The sequence below is a fragment of the Mastomys coucha genome, unplaced genomic scaffold (genome assembly GCF_008632895.1).
Source record: "Mastomys coucha isolate ucsf_1 unplaced genomic scaffold, UCSF_Mcou_1 pScaffold17, whole genome shotgun sequence".
In the NCBI taxonomy this organism is placed as follows: Eukaryota; Metazoa; Chordata; class Mammalia; order Rodentia; family Muridae; genus Mastomys; species Mastomys coucha.
In genome coordinates, this window is record NW_022196899.1 from 29,435,151 (window position 1) to 29,447,451 (window position 12,301).

Sequence of the window (12,301 nt, forward strand, 5' to 3'; positions counted from 1 at the left end):
ATCAAAATTTATACTTAAAATTTATTATTATGTACAAATTTAGCTATAATAAATTTAATTTCCTTAGAGCTATTTCATGTTTGCTTAGTAATAAATTTAATTAAATCTAATTTCATGAGTTCATAGCAGAGTCCTTAATCTTTTTTGTTTTTAAGGGTGGCCCTGTGGTAGTAAATGCATAAGCCTCTTAGTTATGGAGGGTTTATTTGTATAATAAAACAGAATGTAAGGTTGAAACACTCTTCTCTCATTGGAACCCTTTTAAGGAAGGTGGGATTCAGTGAATCCATGTTTTGAGTCCCTGCTAATAAACATTTACCATACCAGAATATCTCATGTTGTATGTGTTCCTATAATTATTAGTTGTAAGTTAATAGAACACAAATATGTATATTACCCTAAGCAGATGTGACAGTTTTCTTCTAGTCTATTGTTCTGGTTTTCACTTGTGATGAGAGTAGATTGATGGTTAGTTACTGTAGAGTGTTCTGGGTGGTCTCTTCTACCTTGTTCTTGCTCCACTTGTAATATGAGAAATACTGAGATAGTGAGATGCTGTGCTAGTTCCACTTACATGCTCTAAATAGTTTGGCTCTATAAAATTCTTTTTTTATTAGATGTTTTCTTTATTTACATGTCATACAATATCTCCTTTCCCAGGTTCTCCTCCAAAAAACAGTATAAAAATCTTATAGCCCTGAAATTTAAGCAATTGTTACATATAATAATATCTATGATATTATGGACTAAGACGTAACTTTCACTGCTTAGAAGTGATGGAAACTAAGAACTTTCATTATATCTGTATGATTCTCTAAGCAGCTTCCAGACATGATTTAGTAAAATGAAAGACTTCCGTGTTCTCATTTTACATGGGTGTGTCCTTAGAGAAAATGCATCTTACAGTAGATGTCAACTGAGATGTTCTTTCTAGGCATTTGTAATCATTTAAGATCTCTGTCTCTGTAGTCATCACTGTTTGAATCACTTCCCATCTTGTTTTCCAGAATGTGTGCTTTATCACACCCCAGTTTTTATATCAGTTCTACTGTTTGTTTTCTCAACAAGTAAGTAAAACACAGGTTTGTGTTTGTCTATTCAGAAAGCTAATGTGTTCAGGTCTTGACAAGTATTTAAGCAGACTTCATTTTCCTTTGTCTTACAAGGAACTAGGTATAGTTACTTAATCCACCTACCATTCATAATATTTATTCTGACTTTAATTTGTGATTACTGTTAATACCAAAATATGTTAACTGTGGACTCTTTTGAGATTGACATTAAATCATTAACTTCATTTGTTTGTTCATGGAAGGTTTTATGGCATTCATTCTCCCTCTTCCTGTGTAGTCAAGGATGATTTTGAACTGGTCCTCTTGCCTTGACTTCCCAAGTGGTAGGATTACAGGTTTAAGTTCCCACCACCATCACCCACCACCACTCCAGTTCATGTATCACTAAGTGTAAACTCCACTCAAGCACTCCACTCTTAACAGCTGACTCACCTCCCCAAGCTTGATGACTGTTTTCATTTATTCGTGGTGTTTCTGTATCGTTGATAGCAGGTCAGAGCAAGTAAGTATTAGAGGTTCATTTACTGCCTGATCCAGAAGTTTTAAAACATTGCTAAGAACCTTAGTGATTAGTTCAGGAATTTTCAGAAATTCACCTCAGAACTAGCTTTCATTAATTACTCTCACATAAAATGCTGGCTACAGTGGTTCTGATCTTCAGTTATAAGTTAAATCAAAATTTCTTTTTTGCAATTGCCTTTCCCCATTGAAATACAGAGCTTTAACTTTTAAATCACATCATAGACATGGATTACTAGCAATAGCTTACCTGAAGTAAATACTTTCAGACCATGTGACATAGGAACCTGATACATTTTGACAAGATTTTTAAAGAGATAGTTAAAGTGTCTTCATTAGGATTTCTATTTCTATGATAAAACATCATGACCAAAAGCAACTTGGAAGGAAAGGTTTATTTATTTCATTTACAACTCTCAGGTCACAGTCCATCCCTCAGCAAAGTCAGGGCAGGAACTCAGGCAAGAACCTGTGGCAAGGAAGTGAAGCACAGGCCGGCCATTGGAGAAACACTGTTTATTGGCTTGTTCACTCATGGTTGCTCTGCCTGCTTTCTTATAAAACCCCAGAACACCTGCCCAGGTATGGCACAATGCACAGTGGCTGCGCCATTAATCAGGCAGTGTCCATAGAGTGACTGCTGGCCAATAGTATGGAGGCATTGTCTATGTTAAGGTTCCCTTTTCTCTGGGGAGAGAGAGGGCTCAGCAGTTAAGAACACTGGCTGCTCTTCCAGAGTTCCTGAGTTCAGTTCCCACCAACCACATGGTGGCTCCTGACCAAAAGGTGTACATGCAAACAGAGCATTTCTACATTTAAAAAAATACATAAATAAAAATTTAAAAAATTTTCCTTTCCTCACATATGTCTGATTTGTGTCAGGTTGACAAAGACCAATTAGCACAATGATAATAGGACCATAGGCCAAAGATGTATATACAACATTAGTACCAGTAGTAGCAACTGTTACACTTGAGAGGACGATGATGTCACCAAGGACTTAGCCATTTAAAGAAATAGCTTCTATGGAAAAAGAGAGGTTTCAGTACTGTAAACCGTAAGTAAGGGGACAAAGGGGTGTAGCCGTCGGAGAACTAGCCAGGAGCCAAGCATGCATGTAGGAGAACTGTTAACCTGCATCACACTGACCAACTTAAGAGTCTTAAGATGGAAATCCATTTTACTACACCCTGAAAAAACGTTCAGTCCCCAGGAACAGTATAGGCTCTGTTCTAAAACAAAGCATGTTTATTAATTGAAATTCTTTTTAAAGGGATTTTGGTATAAATTGAAAAATTAAGGTACTTATTTTTAATATTTTCCTATATATGCAATAGAATATATTTTAGAATCTCAGATTTTCTCCAATTTATTTCTCTTTTTAGACACTGTATGACAGCGTGTACCTGACTTTATACAATATCTGTTTTACTTCCCTACCTGTTCTCATATATAGTCTTTTGGAACAACATATAGACCCACATGTATTACAGAGCAAGCCTACCCTCTATCGGTATGTATTGTCTATTATTGGGTGTAAATAATAGGTCGTGTAAAGCATAGTTGTTGGATAGTTTAAAGTTTTTCAATGTTAAAGAGAAATTTTCAATAAATTTCCAGTGTTTTTAGGAATAAACACTTCTATCCTCGGACTGTTGTACACAAGAGTAGTTATTCAGTTGTTACTAGCATTTAGAATTTGCTTTAAAATTAGTTTATATTTTACTATTACATAATTTATGAGTGCTAATCAAAGTTAAGTGCAAGTGAAAGACAGTAGTTCCTGCTTTTTCCAGAACTCCCCAGACCAGGTGATCCTAGAGCCATCGAGCCTGTCAGGACTCGCCCATGATCTTCATAAGCTGTCATAGAGGTTGCAGAGCTGCCAGTTACAGACATAGCCAGTGGCATGAGGAATTGCTTGCTCTACTTTACCAGAATACCTACACAGTCTGTTACCCTCATAACAATTAACTTCTGAAATGAAGACACTGAGGGAGGGACCTTGGTGCTTGTATCTTACCAAAGAGATAGATCATCATGGCAGCGTGGCTGAATGAGAACAGAATGTAAGATAGATAATCAGTTTCTCACAGTTACACTGAAGCACTATGCCTGCATTGTGTCTTATTATCAAATGAAAAGATATTTGAATTTATTATATGACTTCTGAGCTGTTATTAAGATACATGCTATTAATAGAAATGGTTTGTAAATTTAGTTTATTCTTTTTGCTGATATTTTTTAACCATCTTAAAATTCTATCATAAATTATTAGTTAAATTAATTGTTTAGAAGATAAAAATGAATCATAATGTGTTGCTTTTTCTTTTTAAAAATAATTGCAGGGACATTAGTAAAAACCGTCTCTTGAGCATTAAAGCATTTCTTTACTGGACCGTCCTGGGTTTCAGCCACGCCTTCATTTTCTTCTTTGGATCCTACTTTCTAGTGGGGAAGGATACATCTTTGCTTGGAAATGGCCAGGTAAAAAATGTTTTACAGATGTTTGAAAATGTTAATAATGTTGGAAGGAATGTAAGCTTAAATCACTTTTGCTTAGCCCAACCTCCAAATGCCCCCTGCCTGAGCTGAGTTCAAGAAAATGTCAGAGTGGGAAGAGTCAGGTCTTCATGAGCTCACTCCTCACTCCAAAATAAGGCACCCAGTCTGACTTTCACAGGCAAAGTGCTGCTTTCCTTCTTTCTAGGGAAATAGAACATTGCTTGCCGTAATGAAACCAGATCCTCAGGGTTAAGTACATAGTTCTAGCAGTTCCAGGTCAAAGCTGCCTGCTGATATCATAGTACTTGCCACCACAGCCCTGAGAGACTGACTGGCACTCAGGACTTCAGTTGATACCCATTGATTTTTGGAATTTCTAAGTCTTCATACCTAAAAAAGTGAGAAATAAACATAGGTTCAGTATGATTTCTATATTGTGTCTCCTTGGAAATCTTCAAGGTGCTCTCAAATCCGGGAATGTAAATTGATGTTCCATTCTTAATAAGGAATGTGTGCTTACCATTCACTTTTTATATACCGGAAACTTTGTCCATTCTGCATACTTTGAATGTCACTTACCTCATTTTAAAAATGACGTGAAAGTCAGGGAGCTGCAGTAATTTGTCAAGTAATTGCTGGTAGACATATAGACATTAAAAACAAAATATTCTTTACGTGAAGTTCTAAGTGAGTGTTGAGATTATGAGTGCTTTGAAAGTTAAATTCATAAAATCTGCATACTTAGTCTTAATAAAATTTTAATATTTTTTGGGGATTCTGCATGTATGATAGACTTTGTACATTTGTACTCTTAAAGACCAAAAGAGTGCTTCTGCCTGATATTACTTGCAGTATTCACATGGAATCCTTTGCAGGATAGCTCCATTGGACATTATCTTTTTTTTTTCCCAGATACTGGTTTTAAGTTTAATTTTTTTCTGTTTTGTTTACTTACATTTTTTCTATTCAGATGCATTGTAGCAAATGTTTTATTATTACTTCTAGTTAGAAATATTTCAGAAAATCACTGAGGTCAAGCAAGGTGCTGTTATCATTTTTACAAGGGGACAGGAATGCAACAACACACTGTATCATCCTAAGTAAAAACAGTCTTGATAAACAAATTCTACATTCTGAACCATCTTTACATTTCTGGTTTTACATATTATCCAGAGGGTCATTGTTCAGAATACTTATCACAAAAAGGCTTCAGTTATTTTTGTCCTTGTCACTTTATTAGTATAGTCAGAGTTCATGTGTATATCTGTCTTAAATAATTCAGATACGTCTTGTAAAGAGTAGAATCACTCTTCTCTTACAGTGGAGTTAACATTGTGCTGGTAACTAACATGTTAGTGTGTCCCTGTGTTTAGATGTTTGGAAACTGGACATTTGGTACTTTGGTCTTCACAGTCATGGTCATCACAGTCACAGTAAAGGTATGCTATGACATTAGAAATCTGTGGGTCTCTCTTACTGCAGCTTTTAGCTACACAGAGATAGTTTCCCTTTTGGCTTTTCAGCAGTACATGGTCTCACTAAATTTTAATCATTTATTTAAATTTTGCTGTAAAATTTTCCTTCTTATCCATTGTTTTGGAAAGCTTCATATGATTTTGGTTACAAATGACTGAAATTTGAAAATGATACTATGTGTATCATCTAAAATAACAGGGTTTTTTTTGTGTGTGTGTGTGTGTGCCATAGAGTTGGGGTAATGTCTCTCATCACATGATATTTCAATACTGCTTTCCCTCAGAAGGAAAATTTCCAATATTTCCTACTAAGACCGTTTCATTGATACTGTGTCTTCTAAGGAACCAATCCACAGGGCTTTTAGACAGCTATAATTGACAAGTTAAAGTAAAATAATATTTTATATTGCTAAGGTACATTTTTTTTTTTAGATGGCATTGGAAACTCATTTCTGGACTTGGATCAACCATCTTGTTACCTGGGGATCTATTATATTTTATTTTATATTTTCTTTGTTTTATGGTGGGATTCTCTGGTGAGTGACTATACTATGTCTTAATTATGTTGATTTAACAGTAATGAACATTTATTGTGATTGGTTTCTTGATGACCAAATTCTGCTCATAACAGTTTTTATAAATTATACTGATAAGTTCATTCCTTTGAGCTGATATTCACAATAATCCTAATGTTCTCATTTTTCTATATGAAATCTAAGTCTCTTGGTCACAAAGGTAAAACCATATAAGAAAGCTATACTGCAAAGTGTTGGTCTGACTTCATAGAAATGGTCTTTATATTAACCATATTAGTTTTAAATTACTTACTCACTTATGCAATAAGTCATAGGACCTGTTAACTTTTTGTTGGTAACATCTCTCTCAGAAGTTAACAGTATGCTTCACTTTCATTAAATGTATATCATTAGTAGACTCTGGAAGATTAATAATTCATGCTTCCCTAAGATTTTTTGGTAAATGATGGTCGACTGATACTTTTTTTTTTTTTTTTTTTTTTTTTTTTTTTTTTTTTTTTTTTTTTGTTGGAGAGCATATGTATTCCATGTGTCTATTGTACCTTAGGTCCACTTACCAGGGCAAAACTTTCTATAGGTAAGAACAAAGAACTTGAAGCTATTGTTCATCAGCTTCCATAAAAGGGTCATTAAAGAACATACTTATATATATTGTTTTGTGTAAACCTTTCCCTGTTTCTATTTTTCCTAAAGTATCTTACAATTGAGATATAAAAAAACCAAAAACAAGAATAGCTGATCTATACTATGATCTGAGTTTCTGAGTGTGTATAAAGAAAAGCCTAGCTTTCAGTCTGAGATTTGGATAATCAGGAGGTTGCCTGTGCTCCAGCACCTATGTGGATGTCAGAGGGCACCAGTTCTCTCATTCTACATTTACTGAGCTCCAGGAAGAGAACTCAAGGCGTCAGGTGTGGGCAGCATGTGCCTTACACAGCGAAGCCATCTCATTGGCCCAGATTTTTTGTTTGTTTTTTAAGCAGTAGAAAAAAATTTATACACACTTATTTCTTGGTTTCTTATCTCTGTAGTCTCCATCAGTCTATTCTTCATTATTCTTTTTATAACTTGCTAGGAAACTGGGGTTACCTAGTTATCTAGCTTGCCATTTCCCTATTAGGAAAAAGGTATAGTTAGTAAAATACTTTTGGATTACATTTTAACACAGCCTATTTTGTTAGTTTATTTAAGTTCTTCCAGATTCAATTTAGAAAAGTTCCCTGGCACTCTTAAAGTTGTTATATTAAGTTATTTGAGTTTTGGTAATGTCTTGATTTAACTCTTTGAGTTTTTATTTCTCTTATTTCTAAAACAGTGTCTCCCTATGTAGGCCCCAAACTCAAGTTTTTTTCTCCATAGTCTTGCGAGTATTTATATTACTGGCATATGATACTATTCACAGCCAATGTCCACTTTTTTTTAATAGTTCCTTTTTTATTTTTTATTATTAGATATTTTCTTTATTGACATTTCAAATGATATCTCCTCTCCTGGTTACCCCTCTGAAAAAATATGAAAAACAAAAACAAAAAACAAACCCCTGTTCCCTCCCCGCTCCCCCTGCTTACCACCCCACCCCCTCCTGCTTCCTGGCCCTGGCATTCCCCTACACTGCGGCATAGAACCTTCACAGGACCAAGGACCTCTCCTCCCATTGATGTCCGACTTGGCTGTCCTCTGCTACATATGCTGCTGGAGCCATGAGTCCCACCATGAAAGACTGAAAGAAGGACAATCCAGAGACTGCTCCACCTGGGATTCCTTCCCATATACAATCATCAAACCCAAACACTATTGTGGATGTCAGCAAGTGCTGGCTGACAGGAGCCTGATATAGCTGTCTCCAATGTCCGCTTTTAACAAGTCTGCTGTCTTTCTTTGCAGGCCATTTTTGGGCTCCCAGAGTATGTACTTTGTATTTATTCAGCTCTTGTCAAGCGGGTCGGCTTGGTTTGCCATACTCCTTATGGTTGTTACTTGTCTATTCGTTGACGTTGTGAAAAAAGTGTTTGATCGACACCTTCATCCTACAAGTACAGAAAAGGCACAGGTAAGGAACGTTTCATACTCAGTGACTCCTTAGTTAGAACAGTTAGTGATGGGTAAATGTAATTGCACATTTTTTTTTGTATTACAAAATGCCTATTCCTATATTAAACGGTTTTCCAACATTTTTAAGTGTGGTACCTTTTAATTTTTTTCATAATTGTCCTATTAATTTTTATGGCTGCTAGCAATTATAATTATAGTATAGTAGCCATATCTCTAAACTACAGCAGACATTAGCAGTATGCCAGTGCTTAAGGATATAATATTTGGGGGCCAATACTGTTTTAGCTGCCAGCTATGCCACAATTTCCTCATTGATAAAATTATGATTGAAATGTCTTTCATTCCCTCTGCAGTGAAGATAAAGTGAAAGAATGTTTAAGTACAGTAAATGGTAAAGAAACAGTTCCATTGCTTACATCAGCATTTATTTCTCATGACTTAGTTTGGTAATATAATTCTACTGAATGTATATTTTAGTGCAATCTAAGGTGGTGAGAATGAGGGTATTACTCTATCATAATGATTCCTAAATAGTGCTGACTCACATGATTTCTGTGTCTGCCTGTGTATATGTGCACTAGCAGGGGCAGACTTCCATTCTATAACATATTATTTAAATCTACACCAGAAAGTTGTGTCTTATTTTTAATATTTAGAAATAAAAATTCCAATTATTACTTTTAATATGTTTATTATACTTGCTTAGGCTTTTCAAGTAAAATATTTTGTTTTAATTTTCAATTACTTGGTTATGTATGGGTTAGTGTGTGCACATGGATGTAAGCATCCTTGGAGACCAGAAGAGGGTACTGTATCTCCTGGAGCTACAGGTGGTTGTGAACCACCCCGAGTGGGTGCTGGGAGCTGAACTCAGTTCCTCAGCACAAGTGTGTGGTGTGTGCATGTAGTGATTGTTCTAGCTGCACAGTGTAGAGTTTTATGGAGGTAGTTTGACTTATCTTGTGATCTATATTATATTTCCCCTCAAAATTTATAGCATCATATTAACCTTTATTTACATTTGTCCTTAATTGTTCTATGATTTGAAAGCTTCAAATGTATTTTCATAGAGATTGCTTACTGATCCAAAAGGTATGACATTACTTATTGTTTCTTTTTCTGTATCCTTGTCTTAAAGTATGACAGAGGAAATATTTGATGCTTTATGTTTTTAAACAAAAAGATTGAAAAATACTCCATATAGTTGTTTTAACATAAGTTAAAATTTATTAAAAAGGGAATTTACACTAACTTGTTTTATCATTTCTGAAATCAGAATAATTTTCCCTTCTTGCTATATAAATTAATATCCAAGTGATTAGTAAGACGTTCTGATTGCCCTCATTTGGGAAGGGAAGGAAGGTTTTCCTTCCACTCCTGGGCCTTCTAGCCTGTTACTGTCACCTGTTGTTTTCTTCTCTTTTCTTTTAATACTGGGACAGTATATGTCATTTATATCCCTTTGCTGTAAGCAGTGGTCATTTCAGCTTCTACTGTTCCTTCTGATTGCAAGGCTGGAGAGATGGCTCCTACGTTATCAGGTAGCAAGAAAAGTCCCATCAAAAGGAGAGCCGCCAGCAGTTATCCTGAGTGCTTTTCCCCCAGAATAAGAGTGTATTTTTAAAAATGAACAGTAAATGTTTCTTATGGCAAGGCCGACATCCTACAAATATCACTTGTGTGTGTGCCATGCGTATTTCCTGCTCTTGTTAGAACAGGTGTTTGGTATTTACAATGCTTGTCCTGTGTCTGTCTCCAAGGTAATGAATACAGCTCACTGACTTGTGTGTGTCCCATCCCTTTTCTGTCCACTTATAGATGTACTCCAACACAGTGGCTTTAAGTGACGAGTTCATCGCACTGCAGCCTTTGTCGAGGGCAAGGAATCAGCTGGGCAAACTTAGGTAGAGTAGGAGTAGAACCTTGTTAACACTTATGCATGCCAAAGGTCAACTAAATAATATCCAAAAGATGGGCAGATGTATCAATAAAGGGTCAAGCATGCACAGCTCTGTCTCTAATTTGACCTTAGTTAATATGTATATTAAAACTTAAAAATGATATCTGTTCTTCAAGAAGAAAATTTAGATGGAAAATGATGATAAGAGGAGAGAGCTGTACCTTGTTACATATTTATCCCTATCTTCTCTAGCATAACTCTAATGCGTCTGCTTGTCGTAGACATACGCAAGAGTGCTCCTGCATGGTTGGTACTTAAAAAGCTATCATAAAGTTTAAACTTAAGTTTAAGTAGTTACCTGGAAGTGAGAGTTGCTCGTTTTTTGTCTTGCCTTAATCTGTAATATAAATACATGTGTGTGTGTGTCTTTGTATACTGTAGTGGCTGCATAAGTATCTCATATCCTTGCTGTTCTTTACTGCATCTATAAACTGAAATATACATACACTTATATGTATGTATATATATATATATATATATTACATCTTATACTTAACTATATCTCTACAGCCATGCCAATTTGGAAGTTTATAAAAAAACAGCTACTAGTCTCAAAATGTCTTTTGATAGAAGAAAATGAGAGCTGAAATCTTAGAACTTTTGATAATATAGCAACATGTCAGTATGTATATATATATATATACATGTATATGTATGTATATACACACACACACACAGAGACACATATATTTATTGGTTGGTTAGTTGGTTAGTTTTTTGTTTTGAGACAGGGTCTCTGGCTGGACTGGAACTCAATAATAGACCAGGCTGGCCTCAAACTCACAGAGATCTACCTGTTTCTGCTTTGTGAATGCTGGGATTAAAAGACATTTGCAAGCAGCCTGACAATTACGTATATGTTTAATTACTTTTACTCTCCAAATTTCTAATTTGTGTCTCTTTATGTAATCAAATGAGTAGCTCTGACATAACACTCTTTAACCTTTTAGGTGGTATAGTATGAGTTTATAATTTAAAAGGGGTTTTGAGGTTTTACTAACCTTTTTATGTTTTCATTATTGGCTTTAAATTTTTTCAGACATTTAACTTTGAGGACAACCACAGTAACTATGTATTGTAAATGGGTGGTAACTGTTTTTCATATTTCCAAGAACTAAACTCAAATGTAAAAATTTGTTTTTACTTTTGGTTAAGCAGATCTGTATATCCCACTTATCAAGCTGATTGTCTGTAATCAGTGACTATCGATCATATATTTGAAGGTCTAGCTTTTAACTCTGCCACAAGGAGAGTTTGTTATATAAAAGAACACTGGACAGCTCTTGATAAAGGAAGATAACTTGCATTGTGATTAATTATATTGTTATGAATTTGTAGTTTTACATGTGTTGGTGTAAATCAAGCCATTTTTAAAAACTAAAACTAGACATAAAAGAATGAGGAAAGAAAACTATAGAAATCTCAGGCATCATATATTGTAATTAATTAGTAAGATTAGCAGTCTAATTCTGAGAGTTTACCATGAGAGCAGGATTGGATCAGGTGTCATAGAGGAAGAATTACTTTTCTCCCGGCAGCTGGCCTGAGTGTGGGGACCATACCCACTGCTGCTTCTAATGTTTGCACCATATACAGCCCAACACATCACCTTCTTAGGATTCTAGGTTTGTACATAGTACATGATGGTTTTTTATCCTGTTAATTTAAAATCAGCAACAAAGAAAAACAAAAAGAAGATACTGTCCTCAACCAAAGCCAGACAGAAGTAAGTTGATTTTCCCTGGGCTATAGAGATGGTACAGCGGTTAAAAACACTGTGGCTGTTCTTCAGAGGGCTTAGCTTCAGTTCCCAGCACCCACATGGTATCTCACAACCATTTGTAATTCCAGTTTCGGGGGATCCAAAACCATCCTCTGGCCTCCACAGACACCAGGCTCATACATGCATGCAGGCAAAAACACTCACACACTTAAAGAATAAAAAAGTATTTTTAAAAAGTATTCCCTAGAGAAATATTTCAATTTAACTTTATTTACAAGTAAATCACGACCCCCTTTCACGTGTGCTGTTTATAGGTCACGTGACCCTTCTGCTCTACAGTCCAGTTAAAAGTAGAGCAGTGTACGAGTGAGAAAATAAATGCTGAAGTTTTGATGGCTCTGAATTTTACAGAAGAAATAGAATTTAACTAAAGGAAACTTGATTTTTACTAGCCCGTG

The 12,301-nt window shown here is 35.3% G+C and overlaps 1 protein-coding gene across 3 annotated transcripts in view; it reads left to right on the plus strand.

The window, feature by feature from the left end:
* Window positions 1-12,301, plus strand: part of Atp11b (ATPase phospholipid transporting 11B (putative)) — a 102,720-nt gene that overhangs the window by 74,270 nt on the left and 16,149 nt on the right. For 2 of the 3 annotated variants that reach the window (XM_031376607.1, XM_031376609.1), the window contains 6 exons: window positions 1,008-1,067; window positions 2,978-3,105; window positions 3,941-4,079; window positions 5,471-5,536; window positions 6,005-6,108; window positions 7,993-8,158. In XM_031376607.1, the coding sequence (XP_031232467.1) occupies window positions 1,008-1,067; window positions 2,978-3,105; window positions 3,941-4,079; window positions 5,471-5,536; window positions 6,005-6,108; window positions 7,993-8,158 (663 nt within the window). Of the gene's footprint in view, window positions 1-1,007; window positions 1,068-2,977; window positions 3,106-3,940; window positions 4,080-5,470; window positions 5,537-6,004; window positions 6,109-7,992; window positions 8,159-9,978; window positions 10,805-12,301 lie in introns of those variants that run through there. The other variant, XM_031376608.1, reaches the window with a different exon arrangement.